At 35.9% G+C, this 26,542-nt stretch overlaps 1 protein-coding gene across 1 annotated transcript in view; it reads right to left on the bottom strand.

The window, feature by feature from the left end:
- The window catches only part of LOC127649617 (contactin-associated protein-like 2), a 71,265-nt gene that overhangs the window by 13,324 nt on the left and 31,399 nt on the right, over window positions 1-26,542 (bottom strand). The window contains exons 5-19 of the mRNA XM_052134816.1: window positions 25,732-25,935; window positions 22,143-22,327; window positions 15,689-15,832; window positions 13,976-14,234; window positions 11,833-11,982; window positions 10,022-10,184; window positions 8,014-8,120; window positions 7,666-7,785; window positions 7,275-7,393; window positions 7,073-7,157; window positions 6,384-6,540; window positions 5,406-5,533; window positions 3,459-3,629; window positions 3,071-3,289; window positions 272-508 (exon numbers count right to left, since the gene is read on the bottom strand). Coding sequence (XP_051990776.1) covers window positions 272-508; window positions 3,071-3,289; window positions 3,459-3,629; window positions 5,406-5,533; window positions 6,384-6,540; window positions 7,073-7,157; window positions 7,275-7,393; window positions 7,666-7,785; window positions 8,014-8,120; window positions 10,022-10,184; window positions 11,833-11,982; window positions 13,976-14,234; window positions 15,689-15,832; window positions 22,143-22,327; window positions 25,732-25,935 — 2,448 coding nt within the window. The remainder of the gene's footprint in view (window positions 1-271; window positions 509-3,070; window positions 3,290-3,458; window positions 3,630-5,405; window positions 5,534-6,383; window positions 6,541-7,072; window positions 7,158-7,274; window positions 7,394-7,665; window positions 7,786-8,013; window positions 8,121-10,021; window positions 10,185-11,832; window positions 11,983-13,975; window positions 14,235-15,688; window positions 15,833-22,142; window positions 22,328-25,731; window positions 25,936-26,542) is intronic.

Below are 26,542 nucleotides of genomic sequence, written 5' to 3' on the forward strand. Positions count from 1 at the left end.
TTAGATGTCTAAATAAAATTGCCATTAGGAAGTCTGATCAGTCTTTAGAAACCACTATGAACCCAATTAAATGACATAAGGCAATGTTTAATGTTTAATTAATTTCAACAGTTCAACAGCCCTATTACATACAGTATTTACAGTACATTTCTGAACTGCATATATACAGTAATCCTTTTTTTCATTAATTATTAAGAACATAACAACATGAACCATCAACTGAACTGGGCAGTGATGCATTTACGGTGTTTACAAGAAGAAGGTCCTGTACCATCATTGCAAAATGGTCCGTCGAAGGCAGTCAGACTGCAATCGCAGGAGTATCCATTGTATTTCTCAATACATTTCCCTCCATTCTGGCAATGCATGCCATAACTGGTGCAGTGACCCGAGCAGCCCGGCTTCACCCCTGGTGTGACCTTCGCCCTCTCCTCAAGATCAAGGGTCACTCCATTTATCTTCAGGGAACGAATGCAACCCAGAAAACCTCTCTGACCCCCTGACGCACCTGAAATGTATACAAACAGAGGTACCGTGGTATTATTTTGCCATTATTAAAAATAAAATGCGACAAAACTTGTACCCTTATAAACTCCTTAGAAGGCTGACTGTATGATAAGCATGAAGTGCTAATGCCAAGTGACCACTACTTTAATAATCGTAATGTGACATCAGTTTGCTGGAATAAATTAAGCCTTTGGGCTCTATTTTCGTGACAACGCTACGTGCAACAACACGCAAGTGGCCATGGCTGGGAGTGTTTGTGCTATCTGCGTGTATGCACGCAAACTGTGCGTGTATTGTATGTTAATGAAGTGGCACAAAGTGCAATATGCAAATAAGAAATAGGTAATTCCGCGGAGACGTTTGAGAACCACGTCTAATCTCTGCGTAAAGTATAAAGTCAGTTCGCTATCAATCACTTTCAATACTAGCCATGATTTGTATGTCGGTAGATCAATATGATTAAAAATAATAATAATAATAATAATGATCTGTTTATTTACAAATTTCAAGGAATTCAACATTAAACAGAAAAAAATTTAACAAATTTACATTACAAAACAATGAACAATGGGGGAAAAGAAAATAATATTTCCAGAAGGTGAGACACGGCGGTTTACACTACCAAATTCTTATGAGTGGTCTGCCTTCATATATATTTTGAAATTGCTTGACAAGAAATGTAATATGATGTAGATGGTGCAATAACCGGAAAAGAACCTCAGAATTAAATCACATTTGACCCAGACCATTTATGCCTAGACTTAGCGCATACTTGCATGAAATTATCAAAACTTCATGGCCGTGGCCATTAACTTTGTGCGTATGACATATCACACAATGGCTAAAATAGGGCTCTTTATTGTTTTACTAATTTGAATTTACATTTTTTTTTTTCAGAATTAGAATCAGAATGAGCTTTATTGCCAAATATGCTTACAAATACAAGGGATTTTTCTTGATAACAGAAGCTTCCAGTGCACACACAATACAACAAGACAAAGATAATAAAAAAACAGAATAAAAATAAAAAGTCAAAAATATAAATATATACAGAAATACACAATAAGACAAAAAAAAAAAACATATATATATATATATATATATATTAGGGCTGTCAATCGATTCAAATTTGTAATCAAATTAATTATATGGTGTCCCGATTAATTAATCGCGATTAATCGCATATACAATATTTGCTGAGAAAGCCCCTCATATAACAATAATTCAATATATAAAGATTATATATATTTATATCAATATATAATTATACATAGTTATCTTTAAATATAAAAATTATATATATATATATATATATATATAAAATAAAAAATATTCAGATAATTAAAATGCATTACATTCTTGTGGCAGAAGAGTTCATCATTGATAAGACAATAGAAAAAGCAGCTTTAGAATACAATATATTGTTTACTACCATATTATTGATCATAAGTCAATCATTGGCACACAGTTCACAGTAATCCATTACACAAGTGAATTTGTCAATCAGTTGGAGATTTATTATGAGGGCTTGTTTAAGAGCCCGGCAATTTCAACAAGCGTCAAACATGCTAGTGTAGCGTTTCGGGTGCGTTGCATCATAAACATAAAAAAGTGTCTAAATGAAAGTGTTTTGAACGCAAGAACGTAACGTGCTGTGGGTTGTTTTCTTCACTGTATAAACTGTGCGTTGCTCATACAGCTGAAATTTTACTTACTGCCCTCTGCAGTAAACAGGTGGTATTACAAGCTTGAATTTCTCAGGAATCTTCCTTACTATGGTGTGATTAATTGCGTTAATATTTTTTAACGCGTTATTTTTTGTCAAATTAATCGCACTGAATTAACGCAATAAATCGACAGCCCTAATATATATATATATACGTATGTACAAATACAAATAGACAAATATCTATAAATACAAAGACAAATCTGTTATATACAGATGCATGGGAATATATGGCGGAAGAGGTATGGTATGTTGGATAAATATAGACTAAGCTGTGTATTGCACATAATTATTGCTCAGTGGGGCAGTTTTAATTGTTCATGTGATGGATAGCCTGAGGGAAAAAAACTGTTCTTGTCGTGACGGTTCTGGTGCTCAGTGCTCTGTAGCGCCGGCCATGTTATTATGAAAAGAAAGACCAATCTTTTAAATTAATGTATATAATTTACATATTTTTTCATTGTAACATAATTTTACGTTCATTAAAAGAATTTTGTTAGAACATAATTTGTGTTAATGCACCTAATAATTAATAACCAAAATTGTAAGATTTCATATATTATTATTATAATATTTGTCTGTAATTATCTGTATATTTCTGTTTGTATTTCTCTCTGGAAACCACTAAATTAAGATCATACAATTTCATGTATGCAAATGTTTTTTACTGATGTTTGTACTGATTCATGTTTTGCAATAAAACAATATTATCATGAAAGCAGAGCTTTATCAAATGGGCAGTATTTATAGCTATTCCTGGAAATATACACCTAAATCCCTGAATATTCTTCTTGCTAGAATTCTACTTCCCAAACATCACCTCCATAGAGGTCTTACCTACAAACAGCTGACTGAAGAGCTGCAGACGGGTGTGGCCCAGAGGCGGAGTTGGCCGTGCCTCCCTGTGAATCTTGTCCAATCGCAAAACAGCCTCCTTAATGTTCCGTTCCGCCTCCACCCTGTGCCACTGGTCATCACTGAGGGGTGTAGATGAGCGTACGGTCAACTCTACAGGTCCGTTTCCCACATCAAAAGAGAACGACACCACCGTTGAAGCTGTGGGAAGATAACTGTGATTCACTTTCTCTGATTGACGAGAAAAAAATCAAAGCGCAGTTCTTCACAGGCTTATGTCAACCCTATTTAAGATGAGGTGAAACCAATATACTGTACATTGTACACACAACATGTTAGATTTACAAACAAATAAAGATAAACATCTCACATTTCAGTTCCAAGCGAATAAAGTCTGGATTGCCCAGGTTTTCCAGAAAGACACCATGTGTAGATGAAGTCTTGAAGTAGAAGGAGATATCAGCACTGGTCTTGCCTTGGATTGTAGGGAAATGCAGATAAGATGCAGGTGTGTTGAAGGATGCTGCATTCCAGTAGTGGCCTGTAAAATAATAAAGCAAACAAACAAAAAGCTTAAAGTTATTTCGCGCTGTATCCGCATGTTGAAGTTAGCATGATTGGACATGTTACTGGGTCCACATAGGGTACTGGAAGAAGATTACTATAACCAATCAGATTTTAGGGTTAAGATTGGAGTTAAAACAATAATCTTATAAACCAATTGTCCAATTGGTTGTCCAATAATCGCAGGGTTGGCGGTTCGATTCTCGGCTCACATGACTCCACATGTTGAAGTGTCCTTGGGCAAGACACTGAACCCCAAGTTGCTCCCAATGGCAGGCTAGCGCATTGCATGGCAGCTCTGCCATCATTGGTGTGTGAATGTGTGTGTGAATGGGTGAAAGAGTCACAGTGTAAAGCGCTTTGAATACCGTTAAGGTTAAATAGGCACAATATAAGTGTAGACCATTTAATAATTTTAATTAAAAGGACTCAAAATTAGGTCATACAATAACACATCTTAAATAATGAAGATATAACTTATTCTACATCAATTTAAGGGGGTTAAAGGGAAAGGAGCAGCCGAGAACTGGCTTAACAATATAAGTAATATTTAATTAATAAAAAGACACACACATACACATACAGGGCATCTGCCTGTAATTCTCTCTCTCTCGAACTGTCGATACCGACTGCCTTTATCCCTCGCACGCCCCATCAGGCTGATTGGGGACCGGGTGTGCGCTGTTCCAGTCCGGCCCCGTGCTCCTCAATCAATTATTAAATAAACGTATTGCCATAGAAATGCATAGACAACTGTACTTCAGTTGCACATGCTCAACAGGGTGAACTGAGATAGTGTTAACACAGTCCAACTTGACCAAAGGGCACACAGATCATTTATTACATAATTCAATCACAAGGCATTGTGGGTATTACCCATATTCTTAATTTTGTGTTCAATAGTTTGAGTTATTAACACTTAATATCTTAAATCTATGGATTTTTCTGAAAAATACAGTAAGTTCAAGGAACTTAGATATTTGGGTAATAAGCCCAAAACGTGACATTTCAAGTAATGTTTCAATTCAGACAACTTGATTATTCCAGTAACGACAACATTAGGGCTTAGGCTACGTCCACACTAATACGTTTTCGTTTGAAATAGCATCTTTTTCTCTGCGTTTTGGCCTTTCGTCCACACTGAGGCAGTGTTTATGTCACCAAAATCTGAGCTTTTTGAAAATGCTCTCCCAAGTTGATTAATTTTATCTTCGTGTTTTATTGTGGACAGGGAAGAGGGAGATATCTGGAAATGATGACGTATTTGCTGTCATGTGATGCAGTGTTGTGATATCCATTCAACCCAAAACAATCAAGATGGCGCCCACATTGTAGCGGCATTATTGCGCCTGTTATTCACTTTGAGAGCGTTGTTAAAGACAAATGTTACGTTGTACATCTTTCACATTCCAATCCTTCATATGTGACACCATGTTTACTCTGAATTGCTTTCTGGTGACGAAACACGAGGACAAGTGATTTTTTTGCATGCGCAGTAAGGGTATTTAAGTGTTTTCATATTGTGGATAAGCAACTTTTGGAAAATGTATGAAAAAGTCAGTGTGGACATAGAGTATTACGTAAACATATTTTTAATGTAGACCTAGCCTTAAAGTGTAGGAATGGGGAAAGGTTTGTTCAATAACATTGTACTTCAGGACCAATAAAGCACATTAATATCCAGTAACATGTTCTGCTTGGCTAAATCATGTTGTATGTTGAAGTTAATCCATTTGAGAACATTAGCACTTACGATCTCCTTGACAGCGGAGAGGTCCAACAGTGAGTTTGGCTTCAGATCCAGAACGGTGTGTGTCCCCAACAACCACCTGACTGACAGGCAGATGATCCTTATACATCAACAGACCTGCATCCTCTTTCCTGAAGAAACACAGTTCAGAGAAATAATTATTGACCACAAGGGGGCAACATTACATTGTGCAATGCAGCATACAGTGTTATCAAATCTTCATTCATAACTGTAAAATGCTACCAGGATTTAAAGATATAGTTCACACCAAAATGACAATGATCTCATCATTTACTCACCCTCATGACGTGTATGACTTTCTTTCTTCTGCAGAACACAAACAAAGATTTTTAGAAGAATATCTCAGCTATGTAGGTCCATACAATGAAAGTGAATGGTGACCAAAGCTCCAAAAAGCACATAAAGGCAGCACAGAATTAATCCTTACAACTCCAGTGGTTTAGTCCTGGTCTTCTGGAGCCATCCAATCAGTTCTGGGAGAGAACAGACCAAAATGTAACTCCTTTTCACCATAAATCTTGACATCAGCAGTGTCCTTGGCGATCATGATTTCAAGCTCGATTAGACTTCCTCTGCCTTCTAGCGCTCTGTGCATGTGTCAAGCACTAGAAAATAAAATCATGATTGTGCCTAGAGACTGCAATGGCAAGTTGTACATGTACATGTTACATTTTGGTCTGTTCTCACCCAAAACGATTGGATCGCTTCAGAAGACATGGATTAAACAACTGGAGTCATTTGGTCACCATTCACTTGCATTGTATGGACCTACAGAGCTGAAATAGTCTTCTTAAAATCTTTATTTGTGTTCAGCAGAAGAAAGAAAGTCATACACATCTGGAATGGCATGAAGGTGAGTAAAAGATGAGAGACGAGTAGCTTTGCATATAATTTCAAAGTTCCAGTTGCAAGTTTCCAACTTGTTTCCTTTACAACAACATGCAAAGAATGAGATCTCACCACTGTCTCAGGTCTGCATCACAGTTGCAGTAGTATTTGGGGTCTGTGCAGTTGCGTTCAATGCCACAAGCGCATTTCTGCACGCCTGGTCCTGAACCGCCCCAGTAGAAGTGCTTCTCATTGCCCCTGCCGACCCACCAAGTGGACGGAGAACCATCTAAAACAATGAGAAGCAATGAGAATAGCACATAACATACTCTGATGAATGAAAAGTGAATACTGACTAATAATTCAAATAATAATTCAAATAATTCAAAATCTTGTTCGCTGTCCTTTTCTGCATATTACAGTGCTGTTTTGTGGTCCATTCTGCATAACCCGTGGCTCATTTTTGCTTATCGCGGCTCATTCGGCACGTTTCGCGGACGACCCTACGGCCCACTCGGTTCTCCTGATGACCAGTCCGCCCCTGTTCGGCCCCAAAGTGTGTCGGCCCACCGGGAAATTGCCCGGTATGCCAGATCACCAGTCTAGCCCTGACTGTATGTCAACAATTTTCTCATTTGCATCTATTTTTATTTCTCCTGAGAATTTCAGGTGTTAGATCTGAGACACAGCTGATGCTTTAATACTCCATAAAGTCTCCCGAGCTATGAACAAGCAATCAAATTTCATTGGGAAGCTTAAACATAATAAATCACAGAATAAACATCACAGTACAGCCAGTTAAAGCCGCCACATCTGTTTACCTGGTGAGTATAGTAGGTGTGATTTGTAACACGTGTAGGCCACGTGCTGTTCACAGAGCTCTGCACTGCTGGTGACTGCATTCACCTACAAAAACACCAAAAACACCATTACAACAGCAGTTCTGCAGGTGACCTGAATACTAAGTGCAGCATCTGTTGGTCAGATATAATATTCTCCATTCACTCTGTTTTTAACGGTCACCTGCTCAGCAGACATGCTGTAGTTGAGTGTGAGCACAGTCTTGTCTTCAGGACTCGAACCTGCTATCACTGAACTCTGAGCTGGCAAATCATTCCCAATGGTTGTCCACACCTTGTCCTCTGAAATATACAAAATGTATACAAGTACCAGTCAGTGATTATTCAGGTATTTATTTCAGTGACTGGAATTGTATGGGTTTGATCTATCAGTGTTGTCATAAATGAGCAACACGGGCATCGGATTTTATTTTTTGATGATATGACACATTTAAGTTTTGCTTTTGGTGATATTAGCCTAATCAAGTTGGACAGACAGAGATTAAAACTCCAATGTATTCAGCCACTGTATTGTGTTTATATCACTGTAATTTCATATGTTTTCTGGTTCTGACCCGTCATATTGCAAGTGACTTTGAAGGGCTTGAGTGGTCCACTACCGTCCGGGTCTATCCAGTATGCATCTGAGCTTTGACCCAAGTGTTTGTACTCCTCACAGGACTGTTCGTAAACAGCTGCAGAAACACACAGTGTCAGCACCAAAACAGCAACCGATGCAAGAACATCTACAATGCTTATTTCCATGTACCATTCAGCTCAATCTGTGAAGCTTATAATAGATGGACAAAGTAAATATCCCATTGGAATTATGACAGCTCCAAAAGTAACTACTTCTGTGTTCCAGATGAACAAGAAAATATATGGTGTTGAAACAACACAATGGTGAGTAAATAATTGCTTACAGCTATGGCAGGTGGCACCAGAATATCCAGTACCATCACAGGCGCATTTAAACATGTCTCCGGTCTGAGAGCACTTGCCTCCATGTTCACAGTGATTTGGAATACACCTAAGAAAAGAGAGTAGATTGAAGTGTCTGGAAAAATGAGGATCATTGGAGTGTCTTACAGTTCCTGGAATAAATAAAATGACATTATAACACTTTTTTTGATAACCCTTGACTGGGTGAATCTCGCGAAACTTGGAAGAAGTTGTTCAAGTCATATTTCACCCACAATTTAAAAGAAAAATCTAAATGGACACTTAATAAAATTAAGTGTCCATTTAGGTTATATTACAAAAATATAACTATTATTATTTGCATTGTGTCATTATTTTTTACGAAAATTAAACACATTTTATCCTCAAATTCTTAATACCAAATATTATTTAAATATATGATTATATATATATATATATATATATATATATATATATATATATATATATATATATATATATGAGTAAATATAAATATTTATTCTTTTTAGAATTTACATTTAAATTTTAGTTAATTATTTAAATAATTATAAATTTTTATTTATTTATCAAAAACCAACTGAGAATAATTACTAGCTGTAAATAAATATTAATTATAAATAATGATTTAAATGATTTATAAATTATTTATTTAAAAAAATAATAATAATTATGTACAAATACAAATTATTAATTTTTTATTTAATTCTTTTTATTTTAATAGTTATTTTCAATTTATTTAGATTTATTATTTTATATAGATTTATTTTAATATAACAACATATACAATTATAGTACAATTATAATTATACAATTTATATCACGGTAATACTTTAATTTTTTTCCACCCTGTAATGTATATATAATGACTCACCATAGAAAATAATAATAATTACAAAATAAACCTCAAAAGTAAAACAGCTGACACATTGTGCTAATGGAATTTGTGTGGAAAACGTGCTTAATTGTCATGAAAATAATGCCCCGTAATGGTCCCAAAATAGTTATGCAAAAATATTTTTTAATTTTCATTTTGTGGAGAAATACAACCTGGACAAGTTTCACCTTTCTATAGATTCAGTAACATATGCAGTGAACCATTTAGACAAAGCGCCGAGTAATATAATAATCCATGTACAGGTAATTCAACACTTCCACCACTATCATTGGCCCGTTTGCCCTGTTTTCATAATCCAAAAATGAATGTCCGCAGCACATGAATCCTGCCCACAGAAGTATCGTATCAGTGGAGAAGTTACCCTGTAATGTACAAAGTCAGCCTGATCAAACAAGGCCAGGACAGGACACGTGACAGAGCTTTGAGGAACTTCTGATGAAGTGAGTCAGATGTGGCTTACATAAGCTTCTTGAAGCAGTTTCACAGCTCAGAAAGTCCTCATGACACTAATAAATCAATCAGTTCTACGACTTGTTGAACAGCAATGAACGACTCTTTTTGACGAGACTGAGCAAAAAAAATAATAAAATAACGACAGTCAGAGTAGCGGCTTTGAACAATGTGATCAAAGGCAATCATCTGTTCTGCATTAGTTTGCAGAGTCATCTGATGCCAGTGGTTTATGAATGAATATAAATGTGTACAGGGACACTTGCATTTTTTACACATACCGTACATTAACATATAAAAGAGAAAATATCAGAATAGTGCATGCTTACTTTAACAAAGCAGGATATGTATTTACAACCAGTCAAAAGTATTTAGAGTAATAGTAAAGTCATCAAAAATATGAAATAACACAAATGAAAGTACATTATGTGAATTTTTATGTTTTGGACTGACCCCATTCAATTCCATAGTAAGTGCTTCTCTCACTGTAACCGTGATTATTTTTATATTTTTATTATTATTATTATTATTATTATTATTATAAATAAACAAGGGATGGATCTAAATAATATTTTTTTGTGGTAATCAACATTATGCCAAATTCTGTCCATTGAGCCTGGAACATTCCTATAAGCATAAATTACCTGTCTATGATAGCACACATGTCCAGACTGACATTCTCAAAGCTACCCAGCACGCCTTGCTCCACAGAACGCATGTCGACCAGCTGGTCATCTACATGTATGAGCTGCATGCAGCCCTGAAACAAGCGCTGGGATGGAGTCAAGTCGGTCCGTGGGAAGTATCCTGCACATGGTGACAAAGAAAATTAAAACCTGTAACCTCGGATTATCTCACAAAACAATGCAATCATGCAAAGCAGGAAAGCCAATCCAAATTGATTTATATTATGATTTAATCTTTGTATATAAACTGAAAAAAATAAGATTTACGCAAGTTTTTGCATACAGTTTTTTTAGTACATTTTAAGTAAAAGTACATTTTAACTTGGTATAAAATTAAGTAAAATACTACATGACATACTGTAATATTGACTGAGTACATTTAACTTACATGTTTGAGTTTCTACAGTAACTTTTACTTATAAGCCTGATGTACGTGGTACTTAAATATACTAAGTAAAATTTAAATGAACATTTTAACATTTCACATTTGTAACTTTCCTTATAAACAAATGTTTAATCATGTACAAGATAACATACAGCCTTCCACATGGGAAACTTAATGCTTGCTATGTAGTCAATAAGACAACATCATCTTGCATTTCAGGTGACAGAATCATGATATAGAGCTGCGCATGAAGACCTCAACACTTGGTGTTCAAAACACTATGATGCTTACCACCAACAGGTAAACAGGTGTTTTTTATATCACGAATGGGTAATTTTGAATAGAACTGAAATGAACTTCAGACTTTACAAAATAAGAAGTTACCAAATGCAAAATCAACAATAAAAACAATGCAAACAAACATGCAAACATTGAAACCATGCAAGCTCATTAATAATTCAAACATGCTGAGAACACCAGCTTCGAAAATTTAAGTAAAATGTTCTTGTTTTATTTACCTGTGAGCTACCTCAGATTAGCGAATAAATACAGCACGAGATGGTTTAGGATTACATCCTACATTAGGATTGATGCATCATGATGCATTGTAAAAATAACAAATAATCATAAATAATATTTACTTATAAGCTAGTGCATTAATAGTTTTAATTAAGTATACTGTAAATGTAGAAGTTCATGCTTAAACTAACTTTTTCAATGTAGAAAGTACTTACGTAATATTATCCACTATATTTACATTACCAAAATGTTTTAAAATGTTTTACTGTAGAGCAGCATAACTTTATAACTTTAATTATAATGTCGACAAACATGCTGAAAACAAATCTTAAACCAGCTTTATAAATTATGCTTGTCTTTGCTGGTCTCCCAGGCTGGCCTGGTTTGCTAGTTTTAGATGTATTTTGGGAAACCATCTAAGACCAGCAAACCATCTTAGACTGGTTTAAAAATTTTATTTTTTACAGCAGGAAAGCAAACCTGCAGTAACTATTATTTAATTTTGTATAGAGAGCAATACAATTCATTAATTTAATTATTATGTGGAAAACCCTGCTGAAAACAACACCTTAAACCATCTTAAGATGGTATGTTGGTCTTGGCTGGTCTCCTAGACTGGTCTGGTTTGATGGTTTTAGAGGGGTTTTGGGTACTTGTCTACAAAGAGATCAGCTGGCTGACCGATTGAATAAGTTGAACTCCAGCTTGGCAAGTTGGGAGACCAATGAGACCAGTTTAGACTGGTTTAATATGCTTTTTTCCCAGCGGGGAAGCAATTGTAATCTCAAAACGAAATTTATGATACAGTAGTTGGACATTACGAAATGCACATGCACATTACATAAAGGTAGATTTCTAAAATGACCTCCAAAGAAATATTCTCCCCCCGTCCGGATCTGAATGGGAAGTGCAGCTCTCACTGTGGACATCTCGTCTCCGTTGATGGTCAACATGGCAATGCTCTCCAGTGCCAGGAAGTGAACGTTGTGCCATTGGCCATCATTGAGACTAGAGCCTACAGAGAGAAATTACTTCATGAGTAGCAATAAATTAGATTCTTAAAGGTGCACAGAGTCATTCCGCTGGTCAATACAACAGCAGTCTTGGACTTTATACTGATAACTGTGGATACAGAATCACATCAAATCTAAAATGTTGCATTGTAGAAATACCTAATTTGCAGGCATATTTGTCCCTCATTATACTGTATATTTATTCCGCCACTAAAATTGTCTAGTAACAGAAGGGTTATTGACTGGTCATGTGATCTCAACATGGCGACCACCATGAGTGTGGAAGCCCATTTCCACCACATAAAAAAAAAACAATTGTGCTTTGGTAAATAAAAATTCATAATTTTTTAATAAAAAGTCATAATTACGAAAAAGTCATAATGAGATAAAAAGTCAAAATTATGAGATACTAAATCAGAATAATGAGATGCAAAGTAATGATCATTACTTTGAGATACTGAATCTTAATTATGAAATACTAAACCGTAATTATGAGATTACTTTTTATCTCATAATTAAGACTTTATCTCATAATTACGAATTTGATCTCATAATTAAAACTTGATCTCATAATTACGACTTTTTATCTCAAAGTTTGACTTTTTATCTGTTAATTAAGACTTTATCTCATAATTACGACTTTTTATCTCAAAGTTTGACTTTTTATCTGTTAATTAAGACTTTATCTCATAATTACGACTTTTTATCTCAAAGTTTGACTTTTTATCTGTTAATTAAGACTTTATCTCATAATTACGACTTTTTATCTCAAAGTTTGACTTTTTATCTGATAATTAAAACTTTATCTCATAATTACGACTTTTTATCTCAAAGTTTGACTTTTTATCTCATCATTCCAACTTTTTATCTCATAATTATGACTTTTTATCTCAAAGTTTGAATTTTTATCTGATAATTAAGACTTTATCTGATAATTATAACTTTTTTATCTCATAATTACTTTTTATCTGATAATTAAGACTTTATCTCATAATTATGACTTTTTATCTCAAAGTTTGACTTTTTATCTGATAATTAAGATTTTATCTGATAATTAAGACTTTATCTCATAATTACGATTTTTTATCTCAAAGTTTGACTTTTTATCTGATAATTAAGATTTTATCTCATCATTATAACTTTTTAATCTCATAATTATGACCTTTTTATCTCAAAGTTGGACTTTTTATCTGATAATTAAGACTTTATCTCATAAATACAACTTTTTATCTCAAAGTTTGACTTTTTGTCTCATAATCAAGACGTTATCTCATAATTATGACTTTATCTCATAATTATGACTTTTTATCTCATAATTAAGACTTTAATTTTCTCATAATTCCTACATTTATCTCAAACATTTGACTTTTTATCTGATAATTAAGAGTTTTTATCATAATTATTACTTTTTATATCATAATTTTGACTTTTTATCTCAAAATATTGACTTTGTATATCATCATTTTGACTTTTTATTTCAACAAAATGACTTTTTAAATTATAATTATGATGTTTAATCTCAGAATTTTGACTTCCCCGTCTGTCGCTCACTTCGACGTTGTGTCGAAGAAGTGACACTAGGGGTGTCTCTTAACAGCCTTTTGCATCTCTGATCTATGAGAAAAGGCCAATGAGAAATTGGCAAACAGAATTTGCATGTCCTGCCCGGACATACGGGTATAAAGGGAGGGAAATGTGTCTGTTTCATTCAGAAATTTTCTTCGGAGCCGACTGGTTGTGTATGCAGCGAGCTGCGTGTCACACACTGTTCCTCCCATCTCTGAATACGATTGCTGTTGGATCTACGGCGCATATCAGCGGCTTTCTCCCTTCTCTGCACAGCAGTGCAGCTTTTCCCCTGGGTGCTTCGACAGTCCAGTAAAAGAGTTTATTGCTCTAAGAGAGTTATTTTCTTTTTAATGTTTATTAAAGAGAAACTTGAAACTTTGGAATTATGAAGGAGCGCTCAATTTGCGTTTTTAGATAAAATGTTACCTGAGGATATGTCCACGCGCGTGTTTTTGCCCAGACTGACGTAGATGTGGACAGTGACTTTGCCCTCCACCAGACTGACCTCCACACCCCCAGGCATCAGCGGGGTAAAGAACAGCAGACCGTTTGGGTTCCACGTGCGGAACTGAAGTCTGACTGAGACAGTATCTGCATCGGTCCGACCTGGGAGCTGGAGGGAGCTGGTGGAGTTGAAGAAACACGGGAATGTTTGTGATTCCGCACAGGAGAATGTCAGGTTGTGCTGAAATAAAAACAGTACAGGATGAGGGTGAATATTTTGACAGAAAATTAAAGGGATAGTTGACCCAAATATGAAATTCTGTTACCATTTACTCACCCTCATGTCGTTTGAACCCGTATGACTATCTTTCTTCTGCAGAACTATACACTTTCATTGCATGGAAAAAAGATGCAATGCAAGTGAATAGTGACTGAGGCTGTCATTCTGCCTGACATGGTGTTATGTGTTCTGCAGAAGAAAGTAAATAATACTGGTCTGGGTTTGGAATGACATGAGGGTGAGTAAATAATTGCAAACTATTGGGTGAACTACCACTACTCAAAAAGTGTAAAAATGGCACTTTGTTTTTGGAAATATAAAGGGACTTTATATAAGGGAATTTTATACAGGAAAATTGGTAAGTTCACATCGGAACCATGCTGGAAAATCCAGCTAAACCCAGCAATATGGTTTCTAGCTACTCCAAGATAGCTATTTATGGTCATTAGATGGTCCAAACTGGTCTAGATGGTTGGTCAGCTAGACTATCAGTGGGAAGACCCCTTTTCAACCTGGCAGATAATCTTGGTGAAGCAGATTAGAGCTGGTAGGCCTCTTTGAACCAGCAAAAATTCAGCGACCCTGTTTGAGCAGCTGGTATGACCTGGTTTTTCCAGCATGGAAAGGGACTGTGGATAAAAGCCTCCTGTCAATGGTTGTTTGTGGACTTCTCACTTCTATACTGTCCACACATACATATTGTGGGAAAGGGGAGGAAATCTCCATTGAAGGATAAGTTTAATGCAGGAGAGGAACTTTAACTACTGAATATTTAATGTGAGATATGAAAACCGCAAACCTTGATGAGCTGCGATTACTATAAATAATACAAAGAATCAAATTAGGAATATCATTGAAAACAACAATAAATCATAAAACACAAGAAAAATAATGACAGTTTATATTTTTCTCTAAAGACAGTGCCATTCAGGAGAGAGTTTTATGGCTTTTAGTCTGTTTGCTTTTAAATCATATAGCACCATTTTTATGCTGTGAACTTGTAAAAGTTAACAAAAGTAACTTTCAGCAGATATATGCATGAAAAATTAACTGTCTTTCATTTACTAATGACTCATCTTTTACACTTGTATATATAAATTATTGCCAATTAAAATGCACACTGAAAAGAAATTGTCCATCCCTAACTCTGACCATTAATAGCAAGCAGCAAATCATGTTTTTGTCTACAGGTGATAAAAAAATGTAATAATAAAAAAATAATAATTAAGGAATATTGCATTTGTCAACCATTTCATGGGAACTTTAAACAGAAGTATATGTTTTAGAGTTTACAGAGAGTAATAAGCTGCCAAACAACAGAAATTCCACTGTGCAGCCAGTGATTATCTTCTCAAGGCATTGGAGAGCTCTGCAGTGTTTATTTGATAAAAATAGATATGTAAATGTGGTATTACAAAAGTAGAGGTGTCGACTTTCTTCCTGCGAGCGAGATTAGTGATGTTGTTCCCATTGTAATAAATGGCCTCCATGCAGCCGATGTAGTTCTCTTTGCCCCCTGAGCTGGGCTTGGCAGACACTGGCATTCCGCCAAATGTGATCTGGGAATAGACACAGAAAGTGATGGAAAAAATTTACCATCTGTAATACAGTCAGCAAAACATTAATCTTATGTAATCTTATCTGTGCTTTCTCTGAGATGATCTAAGTGGAGGAATCTCACACAGAAAAGTAAATATATATATATATTTTGCACTTAGGAAACACATTTTTTTTAGCCTAGTATTTCTAAAATTATTTCAAACTCTTTCACCATTTACTTACTCTAAATTTATTCCAAACATGTATTATTTTCTTTCTTCCAGGGAACACAAAAGGAGATGTTAAACAGAATGTCAGCCTCAGTCACCATTCATCTTCCATTTATGGAAAAGATGCAATGCAAGTGAATGGCAATCCAGTCTAACATTTTGCCTAACATCTCTTTTTGATCCTTTAACAATTTTGCTTTAAAAGAATAGTTCAACCAAAAATTTAAATTCTCTCATTTACTCACTCACATGCCATCCCAGATGTGTATGACATTATTTCTTCTGCTGAACACAAAATAAGAGTTTTTAGGAGAATATCTCAGCTCTGTAGGTCAATACAATGCAAGTCAACTGGGTCCAAAAATTTGAAGCGCCAAAAAGCACATAAAGGCAGCAATCTGTACAACTCCAATGGTTTAATCCATGTCTTCAAAAATATTTGGTTGGTTTCAGCAGAAGAAAGAAAATCGCGCACATCTAGGATGGCATGAGAGTAAATCATTTTTTGGCCTAACTATTCCTTTAACTGAGATAGTTATTCTTATTCAAATTATTCTATCTGCAATCTGTATTAACTAGGTGTTTATTTGAATAAACAAAAAAGAGCAGCTGGAAAATTCTGTTTCAAAGAAGACAATCACACGCTGCATGAGTGTTTGTAGCTTGCTAGCCTGCTTAGCATCGCTTATTCTTATACTGTCATCATTTTATCCTTTGCCATTTTACCACGTGCTTCATGCTTTTCTACTGTTTCAACTGCGAGTATTTTACAGCGTGCACCCATTTTCTCGTGTCTCGACTGCATGCATTAGTTTTCTCCACTGTTTTTACATAGATTATTGCATCAATCTCAAACATATAATGATTAGGAACCACATCAAACAACATCAATCTCAAACCCTCACCACTCAAGAACAACCATAACAACAACAACATACATTTGCGGTAAGTCATGGCATCAGCTCATGTTATTTCTTTCTGCACTGCATGCCACATGTTACTATAGCTTCTTCCGTCAGCAGTGAGTGATTCACATTTGATAAATGTAAGGAATTAGTCAGGCTGACAGAGAAGGCTAATGAGTTAGAGACATGCATTCGAATGCTAGTGGAGGTCAGTGAGAAAGAGAAGCCAGAATATACTGTTTTGGATGCGGGTAGAACAGCGAGCATCACATACATTTTGGTTCTGGTTCTAGAGCCCCCGCAGCAGGGCATTTGGGTGACGTCTCGGCAGCATACTCGCTCAGCAAAGCGACACCACACTCCTGATCCTGTTAGGGCTTCCAATCTATTCTCGCCACTCAGTGATGCACGCACTGAGAATCATGTTGAAAGAGCCTTAACAATTGGTGATTCTATTTTATGGAATGTGGAAATAGAGACTCCAGCCATAATTGTTAAATGCATTTCCAGGGCTCAAGCATCTGACATCAGATCAAAAATACAAGTGCTGGCTAATGCTAAGTGTAGATTTTCTAAAATTGTTATTCATGTCGGCACTAACGATGTCCGGCTTTGCAAGTCGCCAGTCGACAGAATAAAGATAATGTTAAAGAGGTGTGTGAACTTACAAAAACGATGTTAGACACAATAATATGCTCTGGCCCCCTCCCTACTTATAGTGGTGATGAGGTTTATAGTAGATTAGTGTCATTGAATGGCTGGATGTCTGAGTGGTGTCCAGAGAATAGCATAGGACTTATAGACAATTGGAAGAGTTTTTGGGGTAGACCTGACATGCTAAATAGAGACGGAAGAAAGGTGCCGCTCTCCTCTCTAGTAATTTGGCTCATAGTATTCATAGTATCCGACTAACTGGGGCCCAGGTCAGGAAGCAGACAAATTGGCTAATCCGAACATCTGCTAGCTGCCTTGAGACATTATACAGGTCACATAAACAACAGCAAGTAGAGACTTTATTGCTTAGATATCATATAGAGACTATGTCTGTTCCCCGAACAACCAAACAAAAAACTCTCACTAAATCATTTAGAAAAAAATCGGATTAAGGTCAAACATGAAATAAAACAACAAAATAATTGAAAATAAACATCATATAAAGGTAGGGCTACTAAACATTAGAACTCTTTCTACCAAAACACTAATTGTAAATTAAATGCTTACAGATCATAGTTTGAATGTGCTATGTTTGACTGAAACTGGCTTAAACCGGATGAATATATTACCTTAAATTAATCTACTCCCCCAGGTTACAGTTATAAACATGAACCTCATCTGAAATGGGAGTTGTTGCTATAATTTACAGTGAACTTTTTGGTATTACTTGGAGGACAGGATATAAGTTTAAATCCTTTGAACTTATAATGCTTAATGTGACACAGTCAGATATAAATAAAAAAACCTTGGTCATCTTTTGTCCTTGCTACAGTGTATAGATCACCCAGACCATACTCTGGTTTCCTTGGTGAAACTGCAACTTTTCTATCAGATCTAGTAGTTAATCTAGATAGAGCTTTAATTGTTGGTGACATCAACATTCACATAGATAATGAAAATGACACATTGGGATTAGCATTTGTCGATATTCTCAACTCTCTTGGAGTCAGACAAAATGTGACAGGACCAACTCATCGCTATAATCATAAGCTAGATTTAATTCTGTCATATGGAGTTGATGTTGATTCCATTCTACCGCAGAATGATGACATCTCAGATAATTACCTCATCTCTTGTTTGCTGCAATCAGATAATGTAAATTAATCTACACCACACTATTGTTCATTTAGAACTATTCTTTCGACCACTAAAGATAGCTTCACTTATAATCTTCCAGAATATTCTCACATACTCAGTAAGCCAAAATGTCTATAAGAACTTTATGTAAGAACAGAAAATATAAAAACAGTCTTTTCTAGCACTCTTGATAGTGTCGTCCCCCTTCGATTAAAGAAAATTCAAGAAAAAGCCCTGCACTATAGAACAATGATCACACTCATGCTCTCAAGAGAGCAGCTCTGAAAATGGAGCGGAAGTGGAAGAATACAACATTAGAGGTATTTCATGGTGCATGGAATGATAGTGTCTTTAGCTACAAACAGGCACTTAAAGCTGCCAGGTCAGCATATTTTAGCAACATCATAGAAAATAACCACAACAATACTAGGTGTTTGTTCAGTACTGTGCAGAATAGGTTAGGAATAAAGCATAAACTGAACCAGATATTCAGTCTCAGTACAATTGTAATGACTTCATAAATTTCTTTACTGATCAAATTGAAATCATCAGAAATAAAATTGGAACTATGCAATCAGTACCTCAGAAAACAATGTCTCATAATTTTCATCACAAGCATCTTCAATCCTTCACTGTCATAGGTCATGCAGAGCTAACAAAACTGATCAAAAAAATCAAAAGCCATAACATGTATGTTAGATCCAATACCAACTAAGCTCTTAAAAGAGGTATTCCCTGTAATCTCAGAACCTCTTCTTAATATTATTAACTCCTCGCTATCCTTAGGACATGTCCCAAGACATTTTTAAATGGCAGTTATCAAACTGCTTATTGAGAAGCCACAGCTTGATCCTGGAGAATTGACTAATTACAGACTGATATCAAGTCTACTATTGATGTCAAAAATACTAGAGAAGGAAGTGTCCTCCCAAATATGTTCATTTCTACAAAGAAATGGTATATATGAACAAATTCAGTCAGGATTTAGGCCCCATCACAGTACAGAGACTGCACTCATTAGAGTTAAAAATGACTTGCTCTTATCATCTGATCGCGGCTGCATTTCTCTTCTAGTGCTTTTATATCTTAGTGCTGTCTTCAACATGATAGATCATGACATTCTCTTGAATAGGGTAGATAATTATGTTGGCATTAGTGGACTTGCATTAGCATGGTTTAGGCCCTATTTTTCAGACTGCTATCACTTTATTTGTGTAAAAGAGGAATTGTCAAATCAAACAAAAATTAAGTATGGAGTGCCACAGGGATCCGTTTTAGGGCCTCTGATTTTCTGCTTATACATGTTTTCCATAGGAGATATTATCAGGAATCATGGAATAAGTTTCCACTGTTATGCTGACAATACCCAGCTTTATATTTCTTTTAAACCCAACAAAAATTCACAATTCTCCAAATTAGCAGAGTGTATCAATGAAATAAAAGTTTGGATGTCCAGAAATGTCCTTCTACTCAATTCCGACAAAACAGAGTTACTAATTATTGGACCAAAAACCTCTAAAAATAAACCACAAAAATATAATTTGACTCTCGATGGATGTACTGTTACTTCATCTTCTACAGCAAATAACTTTTTATTTTTATTTAAAACACATGTTTTGTGTTTTATATTTGATACCAATCTGTCCTTTGAAAATCGAATTTACAATGTTTGTAGAACAGCATTCTTCCACCTCAGAAATATTGCTAAGTTGAATAACAATAGACATACTCTCTGTAGCTGATGCCAAAACAAATTATTAATGTGTTCATTACCTCAAGACTAGATTTTTGCAATGCATTACTGGGAGGATGTCCAGCAAGTTCAATCAATAAACTTCAATTGGCTCAAAATGCAGCTGCCAGAGTCCTGAATAGAACCAAGAAATATGATCATATTATCCCCCATTTTATCGCTGTTACATTGACTACCTGTTAAATTTCATATTAATTTAAAAATTCTGTTAACTACATACAAAGCTTTGAATGTTCTAGTTCTACAATACTTAAATGACCTTCTGACACTCTACATTCAATCATGTTCATTATGATCACAAAATTCTGGCATGTTAATAGTTCCTAGAATATCAAAATCCACAGAAGGAGGTAGATCCTTTTCATACTTGGCTCCTAAACTTTGGAATAGTCTCCCTAACACTGTTCGGGATGCAGACACACTCACTCAGTTTAAGTCTAGACTAAAGACTAATCCATTTAGCCAGGCATACACCTAATTTATCAATCAACTCACAAATAGGCTGCTATAGTTAGGTCTGCCAGAACCAGAAACATTTACCATACTATAACTCTGCATAAAATTTAATGGCATCTACACTAATATTATTCTGTGTTTCCATGTCTCAACTGGGATTAATATCCCGAGGTTACCAGAGCCGGCCAGATCCAGCTCCGTTCCTGGTTGGTGTCGGACTCCACTGCTACATGTTGCTGAGTGATGACGACAAACTACAGCTGGTGCTAGCCAGACATCATTTCAGTCTTTTACGATGAACTTCAGAGGATGAACTGATGCCAACTCTAACTGTAAGACATGGGATACTTCATATGCCACTACCTGAACCTTGGACTTGAATGGACCCCACCAAACCTCACTGAAATGACCTGCCAGTTGAACTGCGATGCACCTCATTGATCTCTGCCTGCATTACCTTTGTCTATTGATGGACTACACTCTTGAAATGGAATACATAGACAGTAATTTAATTGGCAATAAAAGCCTTCATCAGCCAACTAACAGAGGACTATGCATCTATGTGAACTTCTGCAGTTAATCCAGGATGAACTTCAAAGACATTAGTCATTAATAAATCCCCCAAAGATTTGTTTTTAAACACTGGACCATAACACTTACTAAGTTTTCAAATTTGAAACCATGCACTGCACACATAACTAATATTGGCATTATATTCATGTTGTTTAGCCAGAGGGGAACTGGCCCCGACAGTGAGCCTGGTTTCTCCCAAGGTTATTTTTCTCCATTAACCAACATCTTATGATGGTATTTTTTTCTTGCCACAGTCGCCTTTCAGCTTGCTCACAGGGGTTGTAAATACAATTATTATCTAATTATTAAATTTGTATACACAATTTACAATCATATTTAATCAAACTACACAATGATCACTCTAAGACATTATAGATATTACAATACATTTTTTTCTGTAAAGCTGCTTTGAAACAATGTGTGTTGTGAAAAGCGCTATACAAATATTAATGACTTGACTTGAAAATACTACAGGGTGAAACACAAAAGGGTGAGTAAATGATGACATAATCAGTTTCTGATTTAATCTGTAGATCTTCAAACCCTATTAACAGCAAACAGTCCCCTGCCACTAATAACACTGAGATTTCAGAAAACCATTTATTCAAATTGTTTCATTTACTTCATAGTCCAGATCCAGGTGATCGAACTCTCCATTGGTGCGGAAGCTCTGTGTGTGTTGATCGAGAGTAAAGTTGACACTGCGTCTGTAGCGTTCGATCAGAACAGAGTGCCAGTGATCGTCATCCAGCAGATTGCCACTGGTTACTGATGTGTGACCCTGAATGGAGCCGTACTGATTACTGCCTGAAATAGACACATGCACCAGAAGCAATTAGTGAACAGGTCACATGGGTCAAACTGTGATCCGTTTAGAATGGCGAAGGAGATGAAAAAAACCCCTTTATTTCAGCCTTTAAAGACCCTATGAAATTAACCTTTTCTAGAGATCATTTTATTAAACAAAAATGTATTCTGTACTTCACATGAGCGCAAGATGAGTCATCAATATTTTTTGTTCGTTTTCCCGTAAAGGAAAGATTGCACATTTTAAATGTGTAAAACTACTACAAGTACATTTTTCAACTTTTAGATATAAACTAGCACATAGATGGTCTCAAAGCTAACAAACATGAACCAAAGTAAAAAAAACGAAATTTGTTTCTTTAAAAGCAAGTTATGCTTGTTTTTCAATCTTAGAACCAGGGGCTTAGCCACGGGTGGGCCGGGGTGGGTATGGGCCCACCCAAACTAGTCCCAGGCCAACCTAAAATATTTAAGATAATTCTCTGGGGGCCTAGGTAACTCAGCTAGTATTGACGCTTGACTACCACCCCTGAAGTTGCGAGTTTGAATCCAGGGTGTGCTGAGTGACTCCAGCCAGGTCTCCTGAGCAACCAAATTGCCCGGTTGCTAGGGAGGGCATAGTCACATGGAATAACCTCCTTGTGGTCATGATTAGGGGTTCTCGCTCTCAATGCGGCACGTGGTATTCTGTCCACGTTCTGTCTAACATCTCCTTTTGTCCATTTAACAGTTTAGTTCAACAGAGATGATTATACTTATTCAAGTTATTCTTTCTGCTTTCTGTCTTGCACTCTGTTTTTTTATTTGAATAAACAAAAAGAGATAAAAAAAAACAACAATAATGCTGCCTTTAAAGACCCCATGAAATTAACTCATTCTAGAGAGCATTTTATGGAACACAAATCTATACAGTACATCACAAGAGTACAAGATGTGTCATTAATATTTTTGGGTCGTTTTCCCGGAAAGGAAAAATTCCACTAGAAGTTAATTTGGTCAACTTTTAGGGATAAACTAGCATATAGATGGTCTCAAACAGTGGTTAAATTGGCTTTTGTAGGGAGGGGGAGCCCTTATTTACGGTGAATGGTCATCATTCAAAATCCCGCCGTAAAATGACTTAGGGTTTTTACACAAATGGGGCTCTTTTTCCAGTATTAATGTGTAAGGTAGGGTTGAGTAGTTATTCAAACAAAGACAAATACTTTACAATTCACTTATTTTATTAACATTTTTTATCTTGAATGTTAACAGGCAGGCAATGGATTTCACCCTCGTAAAATGTATGAAAGGAACATGTTTGAAAATATTGCAAGCCAGAGACGAATATGTAAATGTATTTTTTATTTGTACAATTTAGAAACGTTGAAGTCCCTTCACACCTGTATTTAAATGTAACTCTTGCAGTAATTATTTATCATATTCATGCAGCCTGTGTTATTCTGTTGAGTGTTGAAAAACCATCGAGGAGAAACGCATCATGACACTTTTAGCATGTAAACGGGTAAAGAAAAAAAAAAAGAGTAAACTCGCCCGCTTTGCAAGAAACATTAAACGTTCTATAAAGTTTTTTTTTTTTTATTATTAGTAAAACTGAATAACAAATTAACAGGGAAGTAGAGTTGGAAAAAAATATATAATCTCTGCCTTTATTGAGTTTTGTAATGCCTGATAGAAAAGTATCTATCTTTGAGAGCAATATAATACATTAGGCAATTGCAGAATAGTCCCATTAGTCACAGATACACTTCAGAAAATTGAGTACACAACTATTTCTGGCCTTAAAAGTTACAAAAACCAAATCAATGCAGAACATTGTATCTCAAAAGCATTACAATGTGGCCCCCCCCATGCACTACTTAAAACCCGATTTGGCCCCTTTACCAAAATAGTTAAAAATATTAATAATTACACACATCACCTTTACAAATTTGTTTCAGGATTTTACAGTAAAAGGAACTGTTATATTTTGACAAAATATTTCAGTTTCAAATGAAATAATCTAAAGGTAAAATTTATTAGACATCAACAGTGGCAGTTTAAAGTTTCAAGATATGTTTCAGCTAGTATTTATTTTTTATAAATACATTCATTTATTATTATTATTACTATTATTTAAGACTAGCACACTGACCTAACCATGGTAATGAGGAGCCTTTCCTTCTGTGTAATATGTGTATAAATATTAGGTAACAAATGGGATAATAATGGGCTCATGTACAGACAGGAGCAGTCTGGCGTCACTGTCGTGCACCTACATTATATGCAAACTGCTAAAAATCAATATATTACTTTAGATGCTCACGCAGCTGATGTTATTCTTCATTTAGTAGTTCATTTAACATGTAAACTAACATGCTTTAGTTATATAACATGTTCTAGCTAAATGCTATTTTTATATTCGATCGCTGTAGCCGTTAGCGCTATTCCATAGTAACGTCGCTGTCTTAGAATAGTGACAGTTTTCCCTTGATGATTGTGGGCGGGGTGCTGAACCAGCGATTAATGCATTTATGACGTCTGATAATTCCATGTAGCCTGGGTGTCTCTGTGTAGTCTTGCTCTATGAGTCTTGTCTCATATGCCATGTATTTGCCAGGAGTCAGGAGATGAAAAATAATTTAAGTGGAATAACAATATTTGGTGCTGAAGGAGACGGAGCTGAGCTCCGGCAGGGTGTGTTGTGGACCTGAGGAGGCGGAGCTGCGGTGCGCTCCGGCCCAATTTAACCTCTGGTCTCAAACCTAACAAAAATGAACTAAAGTCACAAAAATACTTTTTATTTTAAAGAACCAGGGGCTTAGCAATGGCCACTCGCTGCCCTACTTCCCTTTATACCCGTATGTCTGGGCGGGGCATGCAAATTCTGTCTGCCAACTTGTCAATGGCCTTTTCTCTGATTCAGAGGTACGTTTGGCATCCCAGGATGACCTATTGTGTCACTTCATTCGACACAACGTCTCGTTCCTTCCCTCGGGGAACGGAGGTTACAACAGTAACATGACGTTTTATATATTCTGAAAAAAATGTGAGTAGTTGCTTTAGCAAAACTTTTTGCCATGATGTTGGAGATGCTAGGGTGCTACAGTCTCTATGATGTTATGGTCTCTAGATATGGCTGGTCCCTAGACTATGGTGATGTTTTCACCCAGTTATTTGTCTGCTAGGCAAAAATCACAAGTCTAATTGGTTGGAAAAGTAATAGCACAACTCTCCTCAAATGGCTGCATTATTTGAGGTATCATTAATAAATGGTGTGGGATGAGTTTCATGTTGAAGTTTGATTAAATAAGTATAAGCAAAAGTATTTGCTATCTAAGCAGGAATAAATGTCACATTCTTTAGCTTTTTAAACATCATTATGTCTGGTCCTATCAGAGTCACTCTTGAGTTAACTTCTTTACCAAGGTTGATCTGCAGCAGTAGTTTGGCTCGGCGTAGCTCCAGAGTGATATAATCACCCTGCTGTCCCTCTCCATGCAGCAGAACACCGTCTCCTTTAGGGGTCTTAAACTTCAGCGAAATCACATCCTTCAAGATCTTCATCTTTTTCTGTCGAAAGCGATAAGAAATCACTCCCTGCCCATCGAAGCTGATCACATCTGCCCCTGAATACAGAAAAATGGTTTAGTCGTAAGCACATTTGTCAAGTCTTTCTTCATAAATACACTTTCCCACAAATTTTTATAATGCAATATTAGTGAAACTGAAACACAAATGAGCCATATCATGAATTATTATGTAGAATTGTTCTTGATCTTATGGAATAAAATATTTTAATGTATATATAAACAAACTCAAAATTGCCAGTCCAAAAAGACAAAGGGAAGAATTCACTAAGAATGAACTGCACCCGTAAAAGCTCTGGTTATTTGTCCAAGCTCATTTTAAGTATTCAAGTATAGAACGTTGTCTGCACAATTGTGCAGAAGTAGCTGCAAAAATACAGGGTATTTTGGTGTTGCTTGCTTCTGTTTCACAAATTTGTTCCGTTTAATTAATTGACAAGTTTAGCGACCACTTCTGGAGATGCCACTAGGTGGCGACAAATGAGCATCTTAAGTACAAGTGTGAGTGAGTCGTTGAATCATTTTGAGATGTTCACCACCGAAGTCTGGCAAGAGACTTTATAGCATTTAAGCATTATAAGAACAAAGCAGATCTACAATTTCCGTTCAGTTTGTGAACTGCCGAGCATGACTTTTCATCCAAAAA

The sequence above is a fragment of the Xyrauchen texanus genome, chromosome 9 (assembly GCF_025860055.1).
Source record: "Xyrauchen texanus isolate HMW12.3.18 chromosome 9, RBS_HiC_50CHRs, whole genome shotgun sequence".
Taxonomy (NCBI): domain Eukaryota; kingdom Metazoa; phylum Chordata; class Actinopteri; order Cypriniformes; family Catostomidae; genus Xyrauchen; species Xyrauchen texanus.